This window comes from Aspergillus luchuensis, chromosome 6 (genome assembly GCF_016861625.1).
Source record: "Aspergillus luchuensis IFO 4308 DNA, chromosome 6, nearly complete sequence".
Taxonomy (NCBI): domain Eukaryota; kingdom Fungi; phylum Ascomycota; class Eurotiomycetes; order Eurotiales; family Aspergillaceae; genus Aspergillus; species Aspergillus luchuensis.
Window position 1 is genome coordinate 2,198,541 of NC_054854.1, and position 27,209 is coordinate 2,225,749.

At 53.5% G+C, this 27,209-nt stretch overlaps 8 protein-coding genes across 8 annotated transcripts; 5 read left to right on the forward strand and 3 right to left on the reverse strand.

Moving 5' to 3' along the window:
- Positions 1-548: 548 nt before the first annotated feature.
- On the forward strand, positions 549-2,664 carry AKAW2_60742S (uncharacterized protein; the record flags this gene model as incomplete). Its single annotated transcript, XM_041692902.1, has 3 exons — positions 549-1,080; positions 1,135-1,267; positions 1,326-2,664. 3 exons carry the CDS (start codon positions 549-551, stop codon positions 2,662-2,664), a joined length of 2,004 nt encoding a protein of 667 aa, XP_041546240.1.
- A 1,072-nt stretch (positions 2,665-3,736) lies between these two features.
- AKAW2_60743A (uncharacterized protein) lies at positions 3,737-4,831 on the reverse strand (the record flags this gene model as incomplete). Its single annotated transcript, XM_041692903.1, has 1 exon — positions 3,737-4,831. The coding sequence occupies one exon, from the start codon at positions 4,829-4,831 to the stop codon at positions 3,737-3,739; it is 1,095 nt and encodes a 364-aa protein (XP_041546241.1).
- Positions 4,832-5,424: 593 nt separating this feature from the next.
- Positions 5,425-7,224, reverse strand: ITR2_1 (myo-inositol transporter; the record flags this gene model as incomplete). Its single annotated transcript, XM_041692904.1, has 4 exons — positions 5,425-5,910; positions 5,970-6,148; positions 6,219-6,953; positions 7,053-7,224. The coding sequence occupies 4 exons, from the start codon at positions 7,222-7,224 to the stop codon at positions 5,425-5,427; spliced, it is 1,572 nt and encodes a 523-aa protein (XP_041546242.1).
- A 165-nt stretch (positions 7,225-7,389) lies between these two features.
- AKAW2_60745S (uncharacterized protein) lies at positions 7,390-8,019 on the forward strand (the record flags this gene model as incomplete). The annotated part of the gene is made up of 1 exon (XM_041692905.1): positions 7,390-8,019. The coding sequence occupies one exon, from the start codon at positions 7,390-7,392 to the stop codon at positions 8,017-8,019; it is 630 nt and encodes a 209-aa protein (XP_041546243.1).
- A 201-nt stretch (positions 8,020-8,220) lies between these two features.
- On the forward strand, positions 8,221-9,878 carry AKAW2_60746S (cytochrome P450; the record flags this gene model as incomplete). The annotated part of the gene is made up of 2 exons (XM_041692906.1): positions 8,221-8,326; positions 8,395-9,878. 2 exons carry the CDS (start codon positions 8,221-8,223, stop codon positions 9,876-9,878), a joined length of 1,590 nt encoding a protein of 529 aa, XP_041546244.1.
- Positions 9,879-10,959: 1,081 nt separating this feature from the next.
- AKAW2_60747S (NADPH cytochrome P450 oxidoreductase family protein) lies at positions 10,960-13,110 on the forward strand (the record flags this gene model as incomplete). The annotated part of the gene is made up of 1 exon (XM_041692907.1): positions 10,960-13,110. The coding sequence occupies one exon, from the start codon at positions 10,960-10,962 to the stop codon at positions 13,108-13,110; it is 2,151 nt and encodes a 716-aa protein (XP_041546245.1).
- Positions 13,111-13,520: 410 nt separating this feature from the next.
- Positions 13,521-18,332, reverse strand: AKAW2_60748A (putative ATP dependent RNA helicase; the record flags this gene model as incomplete). Its single annotated transcript, XM_041692908.1, has 8 exons — positions 13,521-14,130; positions 14,192-14,405; positions 14,455-14,839; positions 14,888-15,029; positions 15,079-15,855; positions 15,902-16,795; positions 16,848-17,508; positions 17,567-18,332. The coding sequence occupies 8 exons, from the start codon at positions 18,330-18,332 to the stop codon at positions 13,521-13,523; spliced, it is 4,449 nt and encodes a 1,482-aa protein (XP_041546246.1).
- Positions 18,333-18,723: 391 nt separating this feature from the next.
- Positions 18,724-27,143, forward strand: AKAW2_60749S (putative translational activator; the record flags this gene model as incomplete). Its single annotated transcript, XM_041692909.1, has 7 exons — positions 18,724-18,844; positions 18,950-21,021; positions 21,084-21,768; positions 21,825-22,019; positions 22,079-25,903; positions 25,962-26,533; positions 26,586-27,143. 7 exons carry the CDS (start codon positions 18,724-18,726, stop codon positions 27,141-27,143), a joined length of 8,028 nt encoding a protein of 2,675 aa, XP_041546247.1.
- Between the last annotated feature and the right edge of the window lie 66 nt (positions 27,144-27,209).

Below are 27,209 nucleotides of genomic sequence, written 5' to 3' on the forward strand. Positions count from 1 at the left end.
TGCCTTTGCGAACTGACAATTACCCGTTGATAAAAGACCAAAAAACAAGAACCGACAGCTTTCACCTCACGGTACGCCGGACACATCGTTGAGTCCGACGTCCGACCGCTCCCGTTTCGCCTCACTTTTCAAGACCGTTACCCCCGCCAACCGAAAAGCTGGAGCTGCCGTCGATTTCGCAGGTCCACACCAGAGGTCCTGTTGATATTCCTTGGTATAACCACCACGCTGCGGAGCGACCCCTATTGTCTGGCGACAAACTCCCAGCTCTCAGTCTACCAACGGCCACGCAGGCCATCTCGGGCCAGTCCTATCGGGCTAGCTACGAAGACGCGTCGGCCCTTGGTTCCAACAACACGAGCACTCGAACAAGTTTATCGGGAGCTGCGCCTGTAGTTAGTGAAGCTAGAAGCCCGCCGCCTACGTCTGCAGACCTCGCGGCAGGTGGTCAGGGCCGGCTTTCATTGGATTCCTCGACTCAGGAGTACTCGCTCCAACAAAACCCCGTTAGTGACGGATTCTATCAAAACCAGACTTCACTTGGCAGCATGAACCAAACACAATCCTACATCGATGTCCACTCATCGCACCTGTCGTCCGCTCAGCCGTATGCGCCTCATGCCGCAACTGCGGGAGGGTTAGCGCATTACCAGTACCAGCAGCCACCCGTTCTGCAGCCAGCATCAACCACCTATGGCCCGGCAAGCTCGTACTCTCAGTATGCTTACCCTGGTGGAGTGACCTCCTCCCAGGGAGGTCCGCAACCCCCGACCACCTCCATGAGCAGTGGCGTCCCGACCCAATTGTTGCCTTTACCAGGTACGTGCTACTCTAAATGTCATGGTCAGCTGAACTTTCAAGCTAACTGCATTTCTGTAGCTGTGACAACACATGGTGCTGTCCCGACAGCGGGTTATGGAAACACGACCGGGACCCCCTTGCAAGGGTATGTCTATGATCCCACTGGCCAGGTAGCCCCTCCAGGAGCGAAACCGCGCGTTACTGCCACCTTGTGGGAAGACGAAGGCAGCCTCTGCTACCAGGTGGAAGCCAAGGGCGTCTGCGTGGCAAGAAGAGAAGGTAAGCTTGACTTCAGCTGCTCCTTTTTGACTTTATGCTAATGTGTATTCACAGACAATCATATGATTAACGGCACAAAGCTCCTGAACGTCGCAGGAATGACGAGAGGTCGCCGTGATGGTATTCTGAAGAGTGAGAAGGTCCGACACGTCGTCAAGATTGGGCCCATGCATCTGAAGGGCGTCTGGTACGATCCCTGGATTGCTCGATTTCCATGCATCAGGACTGACTGAATCTTGCTTTAGGATCCCCTTCGAGCGTGCCCTCGAATTCGCCAACAAGGAGAAAATTACAGATCTCCTGTATCCCCTATTCGTTCACAACATTGGTGGCCTCTTGTATCACCCGACGAATCAGAGTCGGACGAACATGGTGGTGCAAGAATCGCAACAGCGGCGATTGGAGGGCCCTCAGGCTGCGCGAGCATCTCAAGGGCCTCAGCCCTCGACTTTGCACCATCACCACTCCCTGCAGGGCACAGTTCCATCGCACATGCCGCAACCCCACACCATGGCTTCTCAGGCCGGTGCTCGGCCGGCACTCGATCGAGCACACACATTTCCCACGCCTCCTGCTAGTGCCTCGAGCCTCATGCCCATCACCAATCCCAGCAACTCCTATGACTGGAACAACCAAGGGATGAACTCGGGCGTGCCGAACTCCCAGCCGCTCTCCATTGATACGGCTCTGAGCAACGCTCGGTCAATGCCGACGACACCTGCCACCACACCCCCGGGCAGCAACATGCAGGGAATGCAGCCATTCCAAGGCCAATCCGGGTACGAGTCGAAGCCATATTACTCTGCTGCCCCGCCTTCTCATCCCCATTATGCTTCCCAGCAACCTATGACTCAGACTGGTATGGCGTCCTATGGACAAACGATCCCGTCTCACCCTTACATCAAGAGTGAGATGGGACCCCCGTCAAGCCGGACACCTGGCGGCCAGCCGGAGACGGATGCACCTGAGGTGAAGCAAGAGCGCTATGCCCACAGTAATGGACATGTTGGAAGCAATGGAGCTGAGCAAGTTCCGGAGCATGAGTCGGAGTATGTGCAGCATGACAATTCTGGATATAACACCAACCGGGGATCCTACACATACACCACCAACACTTCGGTGGGTAGTCTGGCGGGTGACCACTCCCAACTTACCCCGGAGATCACGGGTTCTCCTACCCAACAAAACGGGTCTGAACGCATGACACCCCGTACGAGTGGTGGGCCCCCTCCCCCTTGGGGCTCCGGATACAACACCCCTCCGCGCCCCGCCGCTGCTAGCAGCCTATACAACATCGTGAGCGACACCAGAGGGACATCGGGCAATGGCGCGACCTCTGACAATTACTCCGTGGCTTCAAACTCTGCTCCTGGATACTCGACAGGCATGAACGGATCTTTAGGCTCCACTAAGCGGATGCGGGAAGACGATGACGTGGATCGCATTCCTCGACCGGACAGCCGAGGAACGGAGTATGATAGCAAGCGCCGTAAGACGCTGAGCGAGGTCGGCGGTCCCGTTGGAGGTGTGCCCCTTGGGCTCCAGCCCATGAAGGCTGGCGGTGTTATGGCCCGTCGTCGGTAACCGTCCACTCCAGGAGTCGTCTTTCCTGACCGGGTGAAGACCTGGAGCATCAAAAAGAAATAGAAAAGAAGAAAAAAACATATGTCCCAAGGAAAGACAAAATTCTAGTTCTGTTAAGGGTTATTATTTTCCATTTCTTGGAGTGAATTGTGGGGCTTTGGACGTTCCTGATTGTTGTTTTTAACTCTTATAATAGACTACACATTCAGCACGGCAGGGTATGGGATATGAAGTGAGTGGGTGGAAGGCCATTCGTCACCACCCGAGCGCTTCAACAATTGCATTCGACAAACAGCGCCCTTTTTGTGTCTTTGCCTTTTGCGTTTGTTGCATGGTTTCTCGATGGACTGATTGAACAGTGCCTGGTCACCGGCACTGGTTGGGATGGGTGCATTGCTTGGTTCCTCCGCTAACCAGGTTTTCGATCGTTTTTATGTCTTATGTTGCTTCCCCTTGGAGGGTTCCCCAGCGGATGGGTAGCCTACTCGCAAGGGGTGTGTTATCTGGGTTGTTCATGGAGCAGCGTTGGGACTGCGCGCTTCGCTTTTCTCACTTTCTCTACGGATCAAGCGAGGGATGGTCAGCGTTACGGTGCTTTTTGGTCATCTTATGGTATGGTATGTGTGTGTGTGTGCGTGTGCGATTGTTTCCGACCGGTTATATTTAACGACCATGAAGTCACGAATTTCCTTGATGAGAACATTTTTCCTATTATATTGTTGTGGCTTTTCTCCATTCCTGCATCTTAGGACCGTTGGTTCTAGGTTTTTGTGTTTCTGTTCTGACTGTATGGGCATTTAAAAATTCCATGGGCTATTCAAGAACGTTTGAAGACAGTAGAATCGTAAGACATTCTATTTATGCTATACCTTTACGTAGACAATTTCGTGTACGAAACGAATAACGGCATATAGGGAAGTCGGGGCTGTGAGAGATGAGGGGAAAAGAAAGGAAGCAATGTATGGCCTGATCTGGCTCGGCGGCTCAAATCCACGCATCATCCTTCTCTCCCTCCCTCCTTCCCTCTTCTCTGTTTCCATCGTTCTCTTTCTCCCCTTTATTTTCCCTGTCATTAATGCGTGTTGTCTTTCATTCCCTCTTTATGCCTTTCCCTGATTTCCTGCGCAAGTTCCAGCACCCTCGAGTGAAACTCTGGGAATGCGGCAACTAGACCTACATTATCTGCCAGCGTCCGGCCTCGCCCATAGTTGAAAGGCTGACCATCCAGATCGGTGATCATGCCGCCCGATTCTTCAAACACCAGCATGCCGCCGGCATGATCCCACGCATAGGCACGATACTCGGGGCTTCGGGGGATACGGACCATCACGTTGCACCCGCCCACCACGAGGGCCGCATACTTGGCTTGCATGGACCAGAGATCAGTAATTGGTTTGGTGACACCCAGTCTCTCGCGAACAACCTGGTGTAGCCGCTGATCGATGTAGGGGCTCTCTATGCTCTCTGCAAATACCAGATCGGGCTGGCCGGTATCGGTCCGTGCCAGGACGTTGTACACCTTCACGGCGGGCTGCAGGCGCTCCTTGCTCATCGGACGCTTGTACGCTCCATGGCCCCGGACTGCCGACAGCATAATCCCGTACCCATTCCGATCGACCGTGTCTTCGTGGACTTCGGTGCTGTGGAAGTGCAGGTTGGGATAACCGACCACGCCGACTTTCTGCTCGCCGTTCTCGATGAGCGCCACGGAAACAGCATACTGACGGCCCTGAATGAACGAAGCCGTCCCGTCAATGGGATCCATGATCCAGGTACGCGTATGACGGGCTCCTTCCCCATTGCCACCCAAGTCAATGATGCTTAGCATCTCCTCAAGCGACGATGGGGCTGCGACGATCTCTTCGCTCTCGGTATCATGCAATTGAGTTGTGGATACCAGCTGCCACACTCGGTCGGCTAGTGCGGGATCATTCCGCAGGGCTGATGCTGATTCCTCCCCGACGAATTTGTCGCTGGGAAAGTTGTGGCGGATTGCGCTAATTAGAATGGCTTGTGACGCAAAATCGGCTATGGTTACTGGAGACGCGTCCGCTTTGTCGGTAGATCCCTTGTCGGCCTCGGCCAGCATAGTCTTGGTGACTATACTGGCTCGCTGGACAGCGAGACAAGCCACTTGAAGCTCTCTAGCGAATGGTGAATGGGCCATTGTTGTTGGTCTATGTTGGCTTGGACTAATATGTACTGACTTGCTGGTTAGATACTGGCTAGCGGCGCGCGTAAATGCGCCAGTCTGCCGTACGTACCTTTCTGGTCTTCGGTTGCCACAGCGCTAGGACCACTGCCTATTTGCAAATTCTATTCGGCCTCCGAGAGGATGGCTGGGAAGTTTCCACAGTATGTCTGGGGAGCTAAGAGTGAAGGAATCAGATAAAGAGAGAGTGAGACAAGCGAAAACAAGAAAAGGCAATGGTGGGTATTGATCGCTGTTGATAGTAGCTCCAAGCCATTGACTGGGGCAGGAAATCTCCCAATGAGGAAAAGCCTTTCAAGCTGCTTCGATTCACTACGAACAATTCATTCACCGGCCCGTTGGCGTGTGGAAATGACCGAACACATTTTATTACTCTATAACAACTGGGAAAGGAACACGCATCGTACATACAAGCGCTGAGCTGCCAGGACTACTTCCTACAGCCGAAGCTTGAAGCCGGGGTGGATCCAGCGTCCGCGCCAGGATGACTGTCTTGCGCACAGATCAAACGATACACAGACCAACTGCGGGAGGCTTCGGAGATCTATCTATGGGGCACTTTGCTCGTTCGCTCTCGCCTCTCGGAGCTCCCTCTGCAATCGTTTGGCGTGTTTCACCCCGAAGCCATGGGTGTAAATTTCCCGCACCGACTCCAGAGGCATATTGTGCACCTCCGCATAGCAGAAGATGACGAAGAGCCACCCGAGAAAACAAATACCCGCATAGAACGCAAACACTCCGCTGGGGGTCATAGCCTTCATCATGGACAGAAATGTCGATGAGATGATGATATTACAACCCCAGCAGGTCACGGTGTTCAGCATTGTGCCAAGTGCACGCACTTCTAAGGGGAGAAATTCAGTGCCCACCCAGGAAATAGGTGCGACGCCGGCCGAATAGAATGCAATGTAGACAATCAGTGCGACAAGAAGAAGGATACTTGCCCAGGTCATCTCGTGCGGCCCCGTGACGCTCAGATCCGAATTAACAGGAATCCAATGGAAGGCGATGGCAACGACAACCAGGGAGAGGGACTGCGTCAAGGTTAACCAAAGCTATGATCTGAGCGAGTCGATGAACATGCGGCACCTACCATTCCCAACACGGTGATCAAAAGCATTGATCGTCTTCCAAAGCGGTCGATGAAGGCGAAGTTTGGAAATCCAAACACAAAGTTCGTCGCTCCAACGACGATGGAGACGGCCGTGGCCTGGTTGAAGCCAACCAGGGAGAACAGTGTGGCGGAATAGTACATCAGCGTGTTGAATCCCCCTAGTTGTGATACTGGGTAATATCAGTATCCATGATCTGATCAAAACACGAGAAGATAACGGGGGTTTACCAGCCATGATAGAGCAGGCGGTGGCCAGGGCTCGCAGGTTAGCGCCTACAGTGAAGAGCTGTTTCATCTGCCACCATAGGCTCTTGTCTGATACGGAGGCAGCAACCTCTTCAATAGAATGCCGAACCACCCTGATTTTGTTGACCACTTGCTGTTCCGTGGCTTGAGGAAAGATCTTTCTGATTACTCTCTTGGCTTCATCGTCACGGCCATGGGAAATCAGCTGGCGAGGTGTTTCTGGGCACAAGGGCATTGTAGCCGCCAGAGCAATAGCAGGAACAGCACCAATGGCAATTGTGTATCGCCAGCCTTGATGTACGTCAGTGAACGCGGCCCCGAGGGCATAAGCAATGAGCTGGCCAAAGGTCACACAAATGTTATCGAACACAATCAGTCGACCACGGAATCTAGCAGGCGCCATCTCTCCGATATACAAGGGAACGATCATTGCCGCTTCACCCACTCCAAAACCAACCACCAGTCGACCAACCACTATCTGGGCCAGTGAGAACGCCGTGGCTTGCAAGGCGGTTCCCACGAAGAAGACCGCACAGCCCACATAGATTGCTAATTTCCGTCCATACTTGTCTGAAGTCATGCCAGCCAGAACAGCGCCGATCAATGCACCCCCTGAAGTTATGGAGGTGATGAGTTCCTGATCATTAGAGGACAGAGCTTGGCCGAGGTCGGTTCCAAGGCTAACAAGGACTGCGGATATTACGCCTGTGTCGTACCCTGGTCGAGTGAGGAGAAAGAACCATGTCAGCTGGGACTGTCTATGGGCAAAGTGGCTATGATGGGCCATGAAACGCTAACGGCCTGGGTCATGCCTACCAAAGAGAAATCCGCCCATGGACACCGTGCACGCAATCAGCCATACAGCCTTGCCAGGATTCGTCGTCTCGATCGAATCGTCCAAGCCCTCCGCGGCGCCAGCGTTGTCATCGTGGAAAGTCTCTGGTTTCAGATCGTCGATGGCCGGCAAATAGTCGTCTGCAGGATCCATGATGGTCTGGATTAGGGCTATGGGAAGTAACCAAAGTCTAAACAATGAAACAGTATGCTTAAGAAGATACAGGTTATGGATGAAGTGTTAATTAGATTACACCCGTGCAATGACCACAGAAGCCCGGCCAACGTGGCTAAAGACTGAGTGGAAGAATTATCTACGATGACAGCGGGCATATATGCAAAGGGAAATACTATTGCCGAAAAGCGATCCCCATCTCCATCATCCCTCTCGAGGAGGGGGTATATGCCTGCCCCCTCATCCCCATGGCGAACTAAAGACTCGAAGAGGGGGGAATGGAATGTCCGGGTATTGCCTCAGGGTTCGGCACGGTTCCATGGGTCTGTTCAAGATGACAGCCGTATCCCCAGGTTACCCCAGACTTGCCTGGACCCGGATATCTGCGTCTCTTCATTGGCTGATCTGCACATCTCGGGGGATGTCCTCAAATACCGTCAACTCCGCTATTATGACGATAAGTACCGGGGAGCTATTTGCACAATAGCCGGGGCATGGAGCTCCTGTCAAAGCCTGGTGGGTCCAGCTGATCCTCGCGAATTGATTCCATCGCATTTCGACCGGCAAACGCGCGAGGATTATTACTCTGTCGGTGGTGGCGGGGCACAAAAGGGAAATTCTCTCCGCCCTGGCTGGATGACCCTGAATGGCAGTTTTATCCGGCATCATGCTGGAATGACATGGCAGCTGTTACACCAGCCAGGGACTCACGATGTCGTGGGCATGGTGGAATGCTGGGGGAGTCGGTTTCTGCGGTTCACGAGGATGGGTTAGATCATCCATCCATCCATCCATCCATTCCCTTCTCCTCCCGGTTTACCTGGGGTTATAAGTAGCTGCTCTCCGGACCAGAGAGCTTGCTGGTAGCAACCAGGAACCTTTGATATTTGAACCTTGTTCATCATTGACATTCAATTACTTGATCTACTGTGTTTCTCTTGTCCGGCTCTATCGTGACGCCCCCAAAGAGCAAACATGTGGTCACTTTTCACAATCGCCCCTTACGCGTTCTTTATCGGGATCGTGGGGATCTCCTACTTCCTGGTATGGCCGTTTGTGCAGTATATCAGAGACCCCAAAGGTATGTTTATACTTGTGTATATGGATGGCTATCCACAGTATCCAGGTGCTGACTAGCGACTGTTCCAGGTCTCCGAAAATACCCTAATCTTACACCAATCTCCGGCATGTCTGCCATTCCGTTCATGCTCATGGCGTCCCGCGGGTTCCGGTCGCGAGAACTGCAGGAGCTGCACCAGGAGAAGCCGGTAATCCGTACCGGACCCAATACGCTCTCCTATGGTGATGTGCGCGCGATCAAGGACATTTACGGCCATAACACCAAGTGCATCAAGGACCCATCCTACGTCGTCACGGCGGGCACGCATTACCACTTAGCCGATGTGGTGGACAAGGGGGACCATGCGCGGAAGCGTAAGGTTCTGTCATCCGCCTACGCTCTTAAGAACCTTGAAACATGGGAGCACAAAGTCAGCGACAAGGTTGAGAAGGTGGTGGCCCACTTTGACAAGGTGTGCACGGCCGCTCCGTCTGCGGCTGTGGCGTCCGGCAAAGTCGCGCCGGACCCCAAAGACCTGACCGTGGATTTCCGCGCCTGGACCAACTACTTCACGCTGGATGCTATCGCAGATATCGGTCTGTCGGAGAAGCTGGGCTTCTTGGACCAGGGCAGCGATGTCTGCATAGCTGAGCGGAAGGATGGGTCAACGTACACGGTGAATCTCCGGGAGGCACTGTATCCCACGGCCCGGAAGCAGTCGCTTATCCTCTGGAACTACGAATGGTACCCGGTGCTGAACAAGCTGGTCAACGTGATCCCGTTCTTCGGCCGGATGCAAAAATCCTCGGACAACTGGGACAACATTGTGTGGCGACGCAGCATCGAGCGCCTGCGACGGTATGAGGCTGGGGAGAAGCTCGATGACTTCTTCCAGGCGCTGATGGAGGATAAGAACGGCCGGGCCAACAACCTGGAATGGGGCGACGTGGTGTCGGAAGTGAACATCATGATGAACGCAGGCAGCGTAACGACGGCGATCGCGATCGCCAACGTGATGTACCAGCTGCTGCGGAATCCGGAGTGCCTGGCTAAGCTCCGGGAAGAGATCGACGCAGTGCTAGACGCGGACGATGTCGTTGCGCCATACGACAAGGTGAAGCACTTGCCGTATCTTCGGGCATGCCTGGACGAATCACTCCGGATCTTCCCACCAACGTCGCACGGGCTTCCGCGCGAGACGCCGGAAGAGGGGATGGAGATCCTCGGCCAGTGGGTGCCGGGGAAGACAACGGTCAGTATGTCGGCCTATGTTGCGCACCGCGACGAGCGGGCTTTCCCCAAGGCGGACCAGTACATCCCGGAGCGATGGTTGGGAGAAGAAGGCAAAGCGCTGCAGCCGTACTTTGTGGCGTTCTCGGCGGGGGCACGGTCCTGTATCGGGCGGAACATCTCGTACTTGGAGCAGACGAAGATCCTGGCGTCGCTGGTGCATCGGTATGAGTTTGCGCTGCCGCACCCCGGGTGGGAGCTGAAGCGACTGGAGACGATGAACTTGATTCTGGGAGATATGCCGGTGAAGGTGTGGCGACGGCAGGTGCCGGCCACCGATTAGGAAAATCTTTCTTTGTATTCTTCTTGTTCCTAGACAGGCTAGATTTTTTTTTTTTTTTTTTTTGTCTCTCCCCTCTTTCTCCTTTTCTTCTTCGTGATGAATGATGAAACAATGGTAGCGATATTGCACTAATTCCTTGGTGTCGGATGGTATAGTCCGTAGTTTCTTACTAGTTTCCTTGGTAGACACTCAATTAGGTAGACACTCAATTAGGAAGACACTCAATCAGCTAGCCATGCATATCAAGCATGTAACTACGTCGAGATTAGTCTCACAAGGGATCGTCATGGGACCCCGAGGTGTCCGGCCAGACTGGTCCGGAACCATCGGAGCGAGACCGATGCGTCCGTTCCGTGGGGGAAGGGTATGCAGCATGCTACATCCCTTTCATCGTTAGTATAGTATAACGAAAGAGGAAAGGGAGATAACGCCCCAAAAGCCGACTGGGGTAGAAAGTGGACAAAGTGCGGGGGATAGATTGATAATAATAGCTAAGATTGATTGCTTTTTTGGTCTGTGCGGGGGGTGAAGGTGGAGAGAGAAAGAAGAAATAAAGGGACCGCGGGGAAAAGTAGCTGGATCGGGTATATTGGGACCGAGAGGGAGGTTAAAGTGGGCTAAACTATACCGTATTGGACAATGGATGAGGCGAAAGAAGGGAACAACCAGATCCCAAGACATGCAGAAAGTCGGATGGGCGAAATGGAAAAAGGCGCCGCCTGCCCCCCAAATGGGGTAATTTTCCCCTCGGGGAACATTGCCGCTTCTTTCTCCATCTTCTCTTCTTTGGGATCCCCAACTTTCTGCTTCTGTGCCTGCATCTGCTTCTTGCTCGGATTTACTGCTTCTCGTTGCCTCGTGTCTCTTGCCTTGCGCCGCTCTTATCTCCACCATGTCGGTCATTGGCGCCAATTCATCCATCGGAAATCATCATGGTGTCACGCCCTCTCATGGATCGATTTATAGATCCAGCAGCTGCCCTTTCGTCTTCTACTAACCCTCCAAACTACAGAGTGGCTGACTGACTGACTGACGGACTGGCTGGTTCTGCTCAGTGCACTTCATCCTCATCCTCATCATCATGACCTCCCCTCTGTCTCCATGGCAGATATCACCAGCCCTCTGGCAGGAGCTGACCAAAGTCCTCACTCCCACTGGAGCCGCCGACTATGCCGCCCTAACTCTCCTTGCCATGGCCGGCACGACCTACCTGTCGCGCGGCATCCTCTGGGACCAGCCAGACCCCTACAACTACCTCTGGTATGAACGTCCTCAGCTGAAGATGGCCGGTTCCGCCGGCCCCAATGCCCACCAGGAGACCCGCAACATTGCCCAGAAGCTCGAAGAGGCGGACAAGAACATCGTCGTCTTCTGGGGATCGCAGTCCGGTACGGCCGAGGGCTTTGCCCATCGCTTGGCGCGTGAAATTGCCCTCCGCTTCCGTCAGGGTACTCTGACGGCGGATCTGTCGGATTATGACCCGGAGAGTATCTCGCAGATACCTCAGTCCAAGCTGGCGATCTTCATTCTGTCTACCTATGGCGAAGGAGATCCCAGTGATAATACGGCTGAGTTCTGGGATTGGATTCACAAGGCGGAAAATGTCTCGCTGGCCAATGTGAGGTATTGTGCGTTTGGCCTGGGGAATAGCAACTACAAGTTCTACAACCGCGTCGTGGACGTCGTCGTTCAGGCGCTGGATGGTCGAGGCGCAAAGGCCCTCATGCCCGTTGGTAGGGCTAATGATGCCGAGGGAGCCACGCAGGAGGACTTTATCAGCTGGAAGGACGAGCTGTTTGCCATGTTCAAGTCCCAGCTCGGCTTCGAGGAGGGTGAGATGCAGTACTTGCCCACCCTATCCGTCGAGGAAGACGAGTCCCTGGAGCCTATTGACCTGAACCACGGCGAGCCAGATGCCCGTGATGCTAGCAGGGCATCTGCACAATGCTCCCCCGTGCGGCCAGTGACTATCTCCAGTACCCGTGAGCTCTTCCAGGTCTCAGACCGCCACTGCCTACACATGGAGTTGGACCTGTCCACTGTCCCGGAGTTCACCTACAAGACGGGCGATCATCTCGCCATCTGGCCTAGCAACCCCGACGCAGAGGTCGAGCGTCTCCTCCAGGTACTGGGCCTTACTGCACGCCGCGAGGTGCCCATCTCCATCAAATCCCTCGACCCGGCCACGAAAGTGCGCATCCCCACCCCCACGACCGCGGCAGCCCTCTTCCGATACTACCTGGAGATCTGTGCCCCTGTGAACCGCGACACTGTTCTCGGTCTAGCACAATTCGCACCCACCCCCGAAGCAAAGGCCTACCTCCTCCAACTCGGCCAGGACAAGACCAGCTACGCCAACTTCCTCAACCGCACGCACGTCACCCTCAGTCGTCTCCTCCAACTCGCCTCCCCAGACAACGCCTGGTCCGCCCTACCTCTATCCTACCTGGTCGAGACCCTCTCCCCCATCCAACCCCGATACTACTCCATCTCCTCCAGCAGCGTGCTCTCTCCCCGCAAACCCTCCATCACCGCCATCGTCTCAACCACGCCTGTCCCCGAAAACCCAGACGAACTCATCCACGGCATCACCTCGAACTACCTCCTCGCCTTATCCCAACACCGCACCTCCCCATCCACCCCCCACCCATACGGCCTAACCTACCACCTCAACGGACCCAGCAACGCCCTCAACAGCGAACAGGTCTTCGCGCACCTCCGCAAAAGTAAATTCAAACTGCCCCGCACAGGAAACACCCCCCTCATCATGATCGCCGCAGGCACGGGCCTAGCCCCGTTCCGGGCCTTCATCTCCGAACGTCGCCAACTGCAGCAGATTGGTCGTGAAGTGGGACAGATGATCCTCTTCTTCGGGTGTCGGCGTCCAGATGAGGATTATATCTATAAGGAGGAGTTGGAGGCGTTGAATGAGGGGTTGGGTGGGAAGTTGCGTGTTGAGACGGCGTTCTCGAGGTATGAGAGTGGGGGAGTGAAGAGGCAGTATGTGCAGGATAAGATTGTGGAGTGTGGGGATGAGGTGGTGAGGTTGTTGGTGGAGGAGAGGGCGAACTTGTATATCTGTGGGAGGGCGGGGATGGCGAGAGAGGTGGAGAAGAGGGTCGGAAGCGAAATGTGTAGGGTTAAGGGGTGGGAGGAGGGTGATGGGCAGTGGAATGAGTGGTGTAAGGGGTTGAAGAAGAGGGGGAAGTGGCAGGAGGATGTTTGGGGATGATCAATCACTTCTATTTTCCTTTTCTTCTTCAATGATATCGTGATGTCATTTGGTTATGAACAAAGTCTTTTTGTTTTATGTTGGAGTTAGAGAGTTTATATCCATCTATCGAATTTCATATCATATACATTCATTTTCTCATCCCATCCTTCTTCTTATTTTCATCACCATCCAGTCCTTATACATACATACACGCATTTCATTCATCCATACAAACCCAACCCATTTCAATTCAATTCAACCCAACCAGTAACCCAATACAATCAATCCCAAACTGTCCAATCCAAGTCTAGTAGTCCAGAGGTAAGACAAGCAAACAAGCATCTTCCAGAAAGCTAAACCCAATGCAACACATACCAACCAAGTAATCCAAATCCAACCAAAGACAAATAATCAGGGTAGGCAGACGATTACTTCCTCACCTGAGCAAAAATCATCTGCCACAGACCCAGCCATTGCTGCTGTTTATATGACGGCACGCGATGCGGTTCGCGGAACGTATTCTGTAGGATCTCGCGTAGTCTCGCGCTCAAGGTCTTCAGCGCAAGCATGGATTTCCAATCTCGTAGGGAGAAGCGGATGCGGTTGGAGTCGATGGATATGACGCCGGAGTACATCTGTTCCCAATTTTCAAAGTTATTAGTATTGATTTTAAATTGGTGGGTATGTGTAAGGGGGTATTGGGGTACCTTAAACTCAGCCTCTCCGCACAACAACGCAATAGCGAAATCATCTACAGCCGTCGTTTCAAACGCATTGTAATTCTTATTCCGTCCCTGCATGATATGGTAATAAGACACCCATTTTATGGCCGATGCGTCGGCTTGCTTGTTCACCGAGGTGGGGTGCAGTGTGACGGCTTGGTTGTTGGCGACGTTGCGCCAGCCTTTGCCGTCGCGGGTGAGCAGTTTCGGGTAGAAACTCCAGGCGATTACGGAGTTGACTATGGTATCGTTGACGCTGTTGAAATCGTATTCTTCCGGGATGGTGAAGAAGTTGCGTCGGTTGTTGGATCGGGAACTGTATTTTTGGATATTTGTTAGTACGGGTTTGGGGCACGATGGGGGTGGGGCGAGTGTACCGGTTGAGGAGCGCTTTCTGGGATGGGTCCAGCGTTAATAGCCCTGTGTCGGCGATTGATACAATCAGCTGCATTTTGATGTCCTCGATATTGAGCAGTGTTTGCGAGCTGAGGAAGTTCTTGCGACAGAAGGCGTATTCGCTCACGCCGGGTGTGTTGCGGGCGCGCTTCCACGCGCAGTAGGCGTTGTATACCGTCAGCAGATCAGAGTCGCCTGAATTTTGTTAGTGACAAGTAGGAAACAGTAATTCGGAAGTACCTACCCTTGCGGAAGGACAGTCGAGCAATGTCCTTTTGGGTGTTGGAACCCATTGTGTTCACAAATGGCGACTTCGAAGACAAGATGGCGGCGATGCTGACGGCCGCGTCCAAACAGCGGAAGAATGCGCCGTGGATGATCAACTTTCCAAGGAAAACGTCCAGCGGCAGCTTGGCCAGCTGCAGACCAAGAGGGGTCAGATTCTCCGCGTTTGTTAGAGCCTTCACCTCCTTCAGCGAATCGATTGCCCGGCGGATGTTCTTGGATGACGGCGGGTCGAGCGCCTCCAGCAGCGTCGGTTCCACTTCACCCAACTTGCAGATCTTGACACGCAGCACAAGATCTTGGAGAGACAACCGGAGCATCTCGGGCGTCTGCTGTTCTGCGAGCTACAACTAGTCAGCATTAATTTTTGCAGCCGTGGTCGCTACACATACCAGCTTATCGTGGCGATGCTTCGTAAACAGATGGAAGCAGATACCATTCTGCACACGACCAGCTCGTCCACGTCGTTGCTTCGCATTAGCGCGCGAAATAAACGTCTCGACGAGCCTAGATAGCTGACGGCGTTCATCAAACCTGGGCAAGTTAGCTACTGCATGACTGAATCACGTTCTCCTCTACTAACCTCATGCTCTTCTCTTTGCCCGCATCAATCACCGCAGTAATATCCGGGATGGTGATACCTGTCTCTGCAATATTGGTGGCAATTACAATCTTTCTCATACCCTCAGGAGGAACCACAAAAGCCTTCTCCTGATCTTCGCTGGCGATAGATGAATGCAGCGCATGCACAATCCATCCCTGCTGGAAAGTCGGGTCCGACAGGATCTCATCGTTCAGCCGACGAATCTCCGCCATACCGGGCATAAAGATAAGGATGGCCTTGCTGTAATGTGTCATATCAGGCGACGAAGCGATCTGCACAACTAGCCGCTTGATGAGCTGGTAGTCCAGGCGATATTCGTCAAAGTTTGCCACGGTCTCCTTGGTTTGCTTAGAATATCCATCAAGTGAAGTCATCAGGCTGCCGGCAGTGTCGCCCTGCGCCGTCTCCAGCGCCAATTCGTCCATCTCCTCCTCCACAGCGTTTGATTCATTCTCCAACAACCGGTAGTTGGTCATCTCGATGGCATCCTCTAGGAACTTCATCTCCACAGGGAACGTCCGACCTGGAATATTCAGTACCGGAACACCGCCAAGATAGGTGGAAAAGCGCTGCGCCTCAAGTGTGGCCGACATCAGGATCAGCTTCAGATCGGGCCTCTTTTGCATCAACCGCCGAAGTACGATGAGGAGGAAGTCGCTATCAATCGAACGTTCGTGGACCTCATCGAGAACAACATGAGTAATATCGCGGAAGTCATCAGGGCGCTCAAGCATTCTCACTACCACTCCGGTAGTCCTGCCAGGGTCAGCTCGTTTCCAAGTTAACAAAGGTGAGAACATACGCGAATACAAGCCTCGTAGCTTGGCTGACTTTACTCTCCAACCGGACAGCAAAGCCAATGAGCGAGCGCGCCGTTCCCACATCGTTCTTATTCTCGCCTAGTTCTTCGCTCACTCTTCGGGCAAGGGAAATGGCCGAGATCCTGCGAGGCTCGGTCACATAGATCTTGCACGGTCGGCCTTGCTTCATTTCATGCTCCAAAATAAACGAAGGTATCTGCGTACTTTTTCCGCTTCCTGTTTCACTGCAGATGATGAGTGCACGATGTGTGTCAAGAGTATTGAGAATGTCGTCGCGGAAATTCCAGATGGGCAGGTTCATCCTGCCCTGAGCCATGTACTGGAATGAGGCCGTAGACGACTTTTCCGTCCAAATCCGAGTCAACTCCTCGTCAGGCTCAGAACTGTCCTTTACGCCGGCTCCCCGTACTGGGGATTCCGGCTTGCTAGAAGTTCCGTTTCGCTTCCGGAAGTTATGCGACAAGACAACATCATCTTCAAATGCCCCATGATTATCCTGTATGAGTTTCTTCAGATCTTTGACGGTCTGCTTGTCAGCTTCGTCTTCCTGCAACTTCTTCGCATTCGCAAACTCCGTCCAAAGCTCTCGCCACACCGCTGGAAGGCGCAGGTATGCTTTTCCTTCTTTGGAGTTCTGCGGGAATAGGATGAAAAGAGCAAGAGTGGAAACGAAGGATTCCGCTTGCTGAGAGTTTGGAGTCGCCACCGAATCCATCGAGACGAATGTCGCGTAAGCGTTCGAGTTATGTGTGGTGGTGTCCCAGACAAAAGGGAAGGGAACCTCTTGAGGTTTGGACCATCTTACTTCAAGAGCTTGTCTGTTCGAATGCGACGAAGCGGACATGTCCTTGAACGTGATCTTGCAACCCGTGTCCCTACCCAGATGACTTAGTTGTCGATCATCCCCAGCTTAACTGCGAGACATACCTTGCTTTGCACGTTTCTTCTAGCACTCGCCGGGGGCTAAGCCCAGTCCATTTTCCGAAATCGCGCACTTTGACAGATGCCTTCTTTAACTCCTCCGTTATCACACCGAGTTCCAGGACAGGTTCCTCATCTTGGAACATGTCGCCTAACAAGTCTGTAGCCTCTTCATTGTCAAGCGGCTGTGCGCCATTCTCCGGTTTCGTTTCCGTTTCCTCTGGTTGCTCTGCACTTTCAGCTTCCTCTTGAACAGGCTTCTCTTCAGGCTGTGAGCGCCGGACAAAAGCCGCCTCTTTGCGTAGATCGTCAAGTTTCTCTCTCCACTTGTATTCGGCCTCATGCTGGTCAAACAGCACATCATTTTCAATGCTAGTAATCTTGCGTTGCAACCTCACGACCTGAGGGTCTTGCTCGGCTTCAGCAGGCTTACGGCCTCCCTTCTTGCCCTTCTTGGGTTGGTCGAATAGCTCCGGTCGCAGGCCATACAGGCGAGTCTGCAGGTCCAGATACTTTGGAATGAGCGTGTCAGGGTCAAGGGAGCTGTCCGAGTCGTAGGGGCTCGATTGGAGGGCAGGGCTCGGCTCCTTTACAGGGCTTTTGGGCTTTTTCACTTTGCTATTATTTGGGCCCAAACTTGGGGTGGAGGATTGTGATGGCTCACGATCTGATGTCAGTCAGGTTAGCCATCCAATCCTTACGGGATACCAGACACCTAAGATTACCATTTATCCAAGAGATATGTCTATCCAACTCATTGCGCTGCTGCGCATTCGTCTGCATGTAAGAAGGCAATTCCTTGGGGGTGCAATGCAAGGCGAGCCAGTCTAGAGCCTCATCCAGGTTGCAAACCACCTCCCTATTAGATGTGGCAAAATTACCAGAAAAGTAGAGAAGCATATGCTTCAAAGCCTCGTTTACTTTCTCTTCCGGGAAGCCGAGTTTAAGCAGGGTTTCCTTCAAAGTCCAGAGTCTCATATATAATTCTTCCTCCGAGACAGTTTTCTTCTGCCCTCCCGAATCCCGTCCGGGTAATGGACTGAGCTCTCGCTCTTCCGTCTCAACCAGATGCATGATATTCTGTAGCACCTCGGTGGGAAGCCACTCCATCAGGTTTATAGAAACGGCTTGTTGCCGGAATACTCTGCGTTCTGTCTCCAACTTGGTGACTTGGCGGGCGGCATCACTTCTGCACTTGGAAGCATACTTCTCAACTAAGAGCTGAAGTTCAGCTTCCTCCAAGTGTTTCTCAAGTTCTTCGGGAGTATAGTTCTGTAATGAGGGGGCGGCTTCGCTTTTGGAGTCTACTGCAGGTTGCTGCTTTCCCTCGACGGGCGTTGGACGATCACTTTCGGACACGGATTTGGAGTCTGCGGTAGAGACTGGAGTTGACGATTCAGTAGGCTTGGGTTTAGATGGCACCGAGACCGTGGCAAATCCTCGAGCCGGATTGGAGGCGGGCTTCTTCTTTTTCCTGTTGTTAGGAGGCATGGTGGTTGAGTGAGATTGAAGGAGGGGAAGGTGGGCTGCTGCAAGATTTCCCGCCGGGGCGGACAAGGAGAGAGAATGCTCTAAGGATAGGAAGTGAGAAAGGTAATGTCTAGAATCATTAGTGAAATTTCAAGGGGGAAGAGTGAGCAAATAAAATCAGAAAGAGTTTGAGTTGGGGAGTGTATGAGGGAAGAAATGGGCGAGATTCTTCGTCATGGAGGAGGAGAGACTAGCGGGTCCTCCGACTCACAGCCAGCAAAGGAAGGAAGGAAGGAAGGCAAGGCGGCGGAGCTTCCCCCACAACGCCGCAAAACTTTTATGACAACATCCGCGGCCCCATTCGTGCCCATTGCTCCTCACGCCGGGCATGCTTCAGGCCACCTAGACTATCATGGACGATTTTCCATGGGATCAGGTGGAATCAGGGGACCTGGGGAGTCTGCAGGTCGTTCTCTTCTCGAGTTCGACTGCTCGCAGAATTCGCGCTCTCCAGGACCTCCGTGACAGAATCGGTGCGTGAAGAACAAAAGCCCCTCTCTCTGACTCTCACTCTCACTCTCTCACTTCCCAATATGATGCTCTCGTGCTCTTGTGCTCACTATCTGTCCACCAAACAGGAACTAGCCTACAACCTCAAACCTACCAGCCTCTAATCGGCCTTCTCTTCAAGACTTACCCTCGCTACGTCGATCGTCCATCGCGGCAGGCCGTTCAGCAATGTCTCCGCTCGCTTCTCAAGGCGCCCGTCCCGACCGACGATCTGAAATACCTCACCCAGAAGTTACAGGTGGAGGCTGCTAAACCTGGCCTGGCGCCTGGTCCAGCCCTCGTTTTGTTGGAATGGTGCTCGGTGGTGCTTCAGATCCTGGGAGGTGACTCCGAAACCCCTCTTTCTGCCGTTCTGGACACCATTACGGTCGATGCAAAGGCCCTAGATATCTGTCTGGCCTCCAACCCGAGACCCGCAGTGAAGGCTTCTGCCCTTCGGGTTACGAGACGTGCTCTACGCGCTGCATTTTCCTCCACCGCTTGGGGTGAGGATGCTGTTCGTGAATCCGTCCGCCGGTTGACCAGCGACTCGACTACTGGCCAGAGGAACGCACCTTTCTTAGGGGTCATCTCCGGCGTCTGCGCGCGTCTTCCCGCCAAGAAGCCAGTCTTAGAAGGGGAAAAGAAGGCAATCATTTCGTTCTACGTCAAGGAATTGGCTGGTGCGAAATCCGCGCCTCCCGCTCACATCGCCGATGCATTGGGCGACTTTTTCGTCTCTTTCCTTAGCTACGATGACCTCGCTACCGAGTTGATCCCGCCCTTCGAAAAGGCCATGTTGCGCTCTCCCGAGGTTGTTTTCAATGGCTTGTTGCCTTCGCTGTGCGCCTCTTTGCCCGAGGAGATTGATATGTCCGAGCTTTTGCATTCGCGGCTGTTGAAGCACCTGTTATCAAGCATGAAGTCGAACAATCCAGCCATTAGACAGGGTGCTGTTCGCTCATTTGAGTCCCTACTCGCGAAATCCAAGGACCAGGCCTTGCTCACCAAGATCACGAGCGAAGTCGTCAACCCTCTGAAGACCCAGAAGATCACCAATCCGGAACAGCGTGCGGTGTACGCTCAAGCGGTCGCTGCGATATTGCCTTCGGCCGATCTTTCGAAGGACGTGGTACAGGGCTTTGTTCCCGTTTTCAACAGGGAATCCAATGAGGCCGCTTTGGAACAGGAAATCAAATCGTTCTGCAAGCACCTGGCTTTCCTTGTCCAGTCTCAAGTGAAGGTCAGCGACGACGTCATCAATGCCATTGTGAAAGGATCTTCCGATAAGCGTGTTCCGTTCAAAAAGCTCTGGCAGCTCAATGTCGGAGAGGTTATGTGGCAAGTCGAACCTGCAACTCTGGCAAGCACTGATGTCGAGCCCCTTGTGAACAAGTTCCTCGGCAAGATGAAAGAGCTGTACAATGAGGTTGCCACCAACCCTCTTCCCTCTGCTCAGGGCGGCTCTCTGTCAACTGCCTATGTATATCTCGCCCTTCTAGATCGCTCTTCCTCGCTGCAGAGCTTTGACAAGTCCGCATGGGAGGAAACTGTAGCTCAGTCAATGGTGCTCAACCCGAAGCCGTCTTTCCTCCTCAACCCCAAGGCCTACTCAAAGTTGACCACCCAAACCGAGATCCAGTGGGCCGTGCGCGCACTTGCTGCAGTCACTACCGGTTCGAAGTTCGGAAAGGCTGAGGACGCAGCCAAGACCGCCTGGGCTCAGGCATTCATCTATAATATCGCCGCCCCTGGACTTCACACCAGTTTCCGGGATGGAGCTGCTCGGACCTTGTCAGAAATTCATTTGAAGGATGTGGCAGGTATGGGTCGGACAGTCACAAGTGCTCTGTGGTCCTGGATACTTTCCTTTAGAACTGGCGAGAAAGAATCTGCCTCGGTCTCTGCAGGACCAGAAAGCGAAAGATTCCTCCATCTCGTTGTAAAGGCTCTGTGCCCTCCTGCTTCTAGTGTGCAGGAAGTAGACAACGTCACAGCTTCTCTGAAAGACCAACTTGTTGAGTTGCTGGTCCTGTGTCGCCCCGAGCTTATTCCCAGCGCATCCTGGATTGCGTCTTGCTTGAGGACCGGAATTGACCCTGGCAACCTTGTGCGCGAATTCCCCGAAAAGTGTCTGGAGCAGCTGACTCGTCTGCATGAGGTATGTTATGTGCCTATACTCGTCAAACGCAACTTGGGAAGTCCAAATTAATACTTTCTTAGGACCCTGTTCAGTCGAAAATCCCCCAAATCGATGCCGCAATCTGGAGTGCTGCGGGTGAATTGGCGTTCGTAGCACCTGATGCTATGGTTCCCCGACTGGTTGGCCAAATCCAGGACGATCTGGATACTTCGCGCCTGTCCAAGTTCACGGCAACCGATGTCGCTATCGCCCGTACCCCGGAGGGAACCATGTTCGTCGACGTGCTCAGCACGAAGTCCAAGCAGTCGAACTTTGATAAGAATACTAAAGACTACGACATCCTCAAGTGGGAGGAGGAGCTACGGTCACAATTGGCTGATAAGAAGGGCCAGAAGCAGAAGAAGCTTACTCCTGAAGAGCAATCCAAGGTCAAGGCCCAACTTGCCAAGGAGTCCAAGATCCGCGAGGAAGTCCTCCAAGTGATCAAGAAGATCGAAAGAGGATGTGGAATCATTCAGGGTCTCGCGGATGGGCCCGCCATCGACGCGGATGGCTGGATCAACCCCGCCGTGAGCTCCTTGCTCTCCCTGACCGAAGCCGGTGCAGGCTTGTACGCTGGGGATGTTGTGTCCAAAGCGTACGTTAAGTGCGCTGAGAAGTTGTCCTCGCGTCTCGGGCCTTTGCGGCCTTTCGTGGGCATTGCAACGCTTCGGGCTATTGGCAAGAGTTACCTGCCTCCGCAGATGGAAGCAGAGGCACTTGGACGTATGTTGTTTGATGTTCTGGCTATATGTGAGAAGCTTGCACTAACTGATCGGCAGAGCTCGTAACGAGAATCCTTTATCGCTTGCGTTTTGCCTCCGAGCAACGTCCTTTCGAGAGCACGTCTCTGGCCTACGTTCTCCCCTTGCTCTTCTTGGTGCTCAGCAAGAACGGAATCGATGAACAGAGAGGTGATGAAGAGGGCGAGCAAGTCCTCCTTGCCTTGGAAGTGCTGTCCTTCCATTCGGGCTCTTGTGAGTTTACCAAAAACAATTGACAAAGTGTCTCTCAAGGCTAATTCATGGTTAATCAGTTGTCGACGAACGTCTTCCTCGTGTGGAAGTCCTGAAGATCTTGCTTGCATCGATGCAGAAGTACACCCAGCACTACAAGCTTATCAAGGACACTTTGTTCGATGTCTGCAGGTGCATCTCACCCAATATCACTAAGGATGAGCTGGACATTCTTCTCAAGGGCACAATTGTTACAGATGTGTCTGTCCGTACGTCGGTGTTGCAGGTCATCGAAGCTGAGATTGACCTGACAGACCTCGACTTCTCCGAACACATCTGGCTGGAATGCCATGACCACGTAGAGGAGAATGCTGAGATCGCCGAGAACATTTGGGAAGAAAATGCCCTGGAAGTCGACGACTCCTCTTATGAGAAGATCATTCCCTATCTCTCCTCAAAGGATGTACAGCTTCGTGGTGCTGCCGCTCGCGCGTTGGCTCATGCAATCGCGGTGAACCCTTCGGTGTTTGACCGGATTTTCTCCGAATTGCAGTCCAAATACACGATTGAGATCCAGCCTAAGGTGCCCGAGAAAGATAGCTACGGTATGCCCAAGAAGATGGATGTCACGGATCATTGGGAGCTACGCAGTGGCATCGCCCTCGCTTTTGGAGCTATGACAGATCTTTTTGAAGGCGAGCAGATCGTCTCCTTCCTCCGGTTCTTGATTGAAAGAGGTCCTCTTATCGACAAGAGTTCCGCCGTCCGCGCACAGATGGCCGAGAGCGGCAGATCTGTCATTGCTGCCCGTGGGCAACAGAAGGTCGAGGAATTGATGAAGCTCTTGGAGACAACCTTGGAGACCTCCGACAAAGGAAGTGAGACGTCTGATCTTCTTAACGAGGCCGTTGTTGTTTTGTATGGTTCCCTGGCCCAGCATCTCAAAGCGGACGATCCGCGTCTGCAGACAGTCATCAAGAGGCTGCTGGACACTCTTCCTACTCCTTCGGAGAGTGTGCAGTCCGCCGTTTCGGGATGTCTGCCGCCTCTGATCCGCCTTTCGCGCCCTCAGAGTGGTGAGTACGTCCAAGAAATGCTGGATCAGCTGCTGCAGTCTAAGAAATATGCTACACAGCGTGGCGCGGCTTATGGACTTGCTGGTATCGTCAGCGGTAGGGGTATTGTCACCCTTCGAGAGTTCCAAGTCATGTCGCATCTGCGTGATGCCACTGAGAACAAGAAGGAACCTCATCAGAGACAAGGTGCTCTGTTGGCATATGAGCTGTTTGCCGCCATTCTTGGACGGACTTTCGAGCCCTATGTCATCCAGATTGTTCCCCAGCTTCTGGCTGGTTTCGGTGATGTCAACCCCGACGTCCGTGCTGCCTGCCTTGATGCAGCAAAGGCTTGCTTCTCGAACCTTAGCTCGTATGGTGTCAAGCAAATTCTTCCCACCCTTCTCGATGGTCTTGATGACACACAATGGCGCAGTCAGAAGGGAGCCTGTGATCTCTTGGGAGCGATGGCCTACCTCGATCCCCAGCAACTCGCGGCAAGCCTTCCGGACATTATCCCTCCGCTCACTGTGGTCCTCAATGATACCCACAAGGAAGTGCGCAATGCTGCAAACCGCAGTCTTCAGCGATTCGGCGAAGTCATCAGCAACCCCGAAGTCAAGAGCTTGGTTAATGTACTTCTGAAGGCGCTCAGCGACCCCACCAAGTACACCGATGAGGCCCTGGATGCCCTCATCAAGGTGTCCTTCGTCCACTATCTGGATGCGCCGTCCTTGGCTCTTGTTGTTCGCATTCTTGAACGTGGTCTTGGCGACAGGTCGAACACGAAACGTAAATCTGCTCAGATCATTGGCAGTTTGGCTCACCTTACAGAGCGCAAGGACCTCACGGCGCATCTGCCAATCATTGTGTCGGGCTTGCAGCTTGCTATCGTCGACCCTGTGCCGACTACTCGTGCGACCGCTTCCAAGGCTCTCGGTTCCCTTATCGAAAAGCTTGGAGAGGACGCTCTTCCCGACCTCATTCCCAACCTCATGTCTACGCTCAAGTCGGATACCGGAGCCGGCGACAGACTGGGATCTGCTCAAGCTCTTTCAGAGGTTCTGGCAGGTCTGGGTACAACCAGACTCGAGGAGACGCTGCCTACTATTCTACAGAATGTGTCCAGTTCCAAGGCTTCTGTTCGCGAGGGTTTCATGACGCTCTTTATCTTCCTTCCCGCCTGCTTCGGAAACAGCTTCGCCGCCTATCTCAGCAAAATCATTCCTCCTATCCTTGCCGGTTTGGCTGACGACGTCGAATCTATCCGTGAGACCTCTCTCAAGGCAGGTCGCTTGCTCGTCAAGAACTTCTCATCGAAGGCCATTGATCTCCTTCTGCCAGAGCTTGAGCGCGGTCTTGCGGATGACAGTTACCGCATCAGATTGAGCTCCGTCGAGCTGGTGGGTGATCTTCTATTCAGTCTCACTGGTATCACAGCCAAGGCCGATGCCGAGGAGGAAGAGGAAGAAGCGGCTCAAGCTGGACAATCGCTGCTGGAGGTTCTCGGAGAGGAGAGGAGGGACAAGGTCTTGTCGGCACTGTTTATCTGCCGCTGCGATACTTCGGGTATGGTCAAGAGCGCTGCTATGGCCGTCTGGAAGTCACTTGTTGCTTCTCCTAAGACGCTCAAGGACATGGTTCCCACTCTGTCTCAGCTCATTATTCGCCGTCTCGGTTCCTCCAACATGGAGCATAAGGTCATTGCTAGCAACGCGCTTGGTGACCTTATCAAGAAGGCTGGCGAGTCGGTTCTCTCTGCTCTGCTTCCCTCTCTCGAAGAAGGTCTCCAGACTTCGCCCGACGTGGATGTCAAGCAAGGTATTTGCATTGCTTTGAGAGAACTCATTACTTCCGCCTCCGCCGAGGCCCTCGAGGATTACGAAAAGGTTCTTATCTCGACGGTTCGGGTGGCGCTCGTTGATAATGACGAAGATGTCCGCGAGGCTGCAGCCGAGGCTTTCGACGCCCTGCAGCAGATCCTGGGCAAGAAGGCAGTGGACCAGGTCCTGCCTCATCTCTTGCTTCTTCTGAGAAACAACGAGGATGCAGAGCAGGCGTTGTCCGCACTGTTGACTCTTCTCACGGAGCAGACCCGCGCGAATATCATCCTCCCCAACCTTATCCCGACGCTCCTCACCTCTCCCATTTCCACATTCAACGCGAAGGCTCTTGCTTCCCTGGCCGAAGTCGCCGGCTCTGCCATGACCCGCAAGCTGCCTACCATCCTCAACTCCTTGATGGACGAGATTGTGTCCACTAAGGACGAGGCTCACCGCGAAGAACTGAGCAATGCCTTTGACACGATCCTGGTTTCGGTGGACGAGTACGATGGCTTGAATGTCATGATGAACGTCATGATTACTCTGATGAAGCACGATGACCATCGCCGCCGTGCTACCGCGGCCATTCATCTCGACAAGTTCTTCTCGAATGCAGAGATCGATTACTCCAGGTACCACCAGGATCTGATCCGTGTCCTGCTCATCTCCTTCGATGACAGCGACAAGGATGTCGTCAAGGCCGCGTGGACGGCGCTCAGTGGACTCACGAAACATTTGCGCAAAGAAGAAATGGAAGTCCTCACCATTTCCACTCGCCAGACCTTGCGGAGTGTCGGGGTTCCGGGTGCCAACCTTCCTGGCTTCAGCCTGCCCAAGGGTATCACAGCCATTCTGCCTATCTTCTTGCAAGGTCTTCTGAACGGCAGCGTCGAGCAGCGTACGCAGGCAGCTCTCGCCATCGGCGACATCATCGATCGCACTGGCGCAGACTCTCTGAAGCTGTTCGTGACACAGATCACTGGTCCCCTCATTCGTGTTGTGTCCGAGCGATCGGTGGACATTAAATGTAAGTTGCTTTCTATAATTCTGCCTAAGTAATATTCCATACTAATTGGCTATACTAGGCGCTATCTTCTTCACCCTCAACAAGCTTCTGGAGAAGATTCCCCTCGCTGTCAAGCCCTTCTTGCCCCAGCTTCAACGGACCTTCGCACGTGGTTTGGCTGATGCATCCAGCGAGACTCTGCGTAACAGGGCCGCCAAGGGTCTTGGTATCTTGATCACCCTAACACCCCGTGTGGACCCTCTCATTGCAGAGCTTATCACGGGTACCAAGACGGAAGATGTCGGTGTGAGAAACGCGATGATGAAGGCTCTTCAAGAGGTGGTAGGCAAGGCCGGCGCCAACATGAGCGAGGCATCGAAGAATGCCATTCTCGCTCTTATTGACGACGATGCCAGTGATCAAACGGATGCTGTCGCTATCACGAACGCGAAATTGCTTGGTGCACTAGTGAAGGTCCTCCCGGCCGCCACTGCTGGCCCACTGATCAAGAACCGGGTCCTCGCTGCCACACCTTCCCACGCATCGATTCTGGGTCTCAATGCCCTGTTGGTAGAGGCTCCGTCGTCCTTGACGGAGCACTTCTCCGCGGAGACTCAGGCTATGATCTGCCAGGGTGTCACGAACAAGGATGTAAGTACTTAGGTTCCACCCCTATTCGAAAAATGATGCTAATCCTACGCAGCCCTTCATTTCCGACAACAGCGTCCTCGCTGCCGGAAAGTACCTCCTGATCGAGGATGAAAACCGCAACTTCGAAGACAACAAGGCCATTTTCGAGGCCTTGGCGCCTTGCATTCAACCCGGTACGCCGTCTGATACGCGGCGGTTGTCTTTGGTGGTGATGCGCACGGTCAGCCGGCTTCACCCCGAGTTGACTCGGCCTCACCTTGCCCTCTTGGCGCCACCGATCTTCGCCAGCGTTCGCGACGTGGTCATTCCTGTCAAGCTGGCGGCCGAGGCAGCATTCCTGGCGATCTTCTCTGTGGAGGAATCCGAAGGTGCAGTGTTCGATAAGTACATGGCCGGACCCGGAGCTTCTCTGCCACCGGGACCCAAGCGGAGCATGTCGGACTACTTCAAGCGTGTCGCGCTCCGTCTTGCCGCCCAGGCCCGCGAGCGCAAGGAAGCGGAAGGTGGACAAGGAGGGTTGGGGCTGTCCAATGATGAGGTAGAGGATGAGAGGGAATTGTGGAGCATTGGAAAGGTTGATCTCGGGGATGGGTCGTTTGGGGATGAGTAAGTGGTGTCGAGGTGGGCTAGACACTGAGACGATTTAGATCTACTTCTCTCTATCTGCTACTATCTA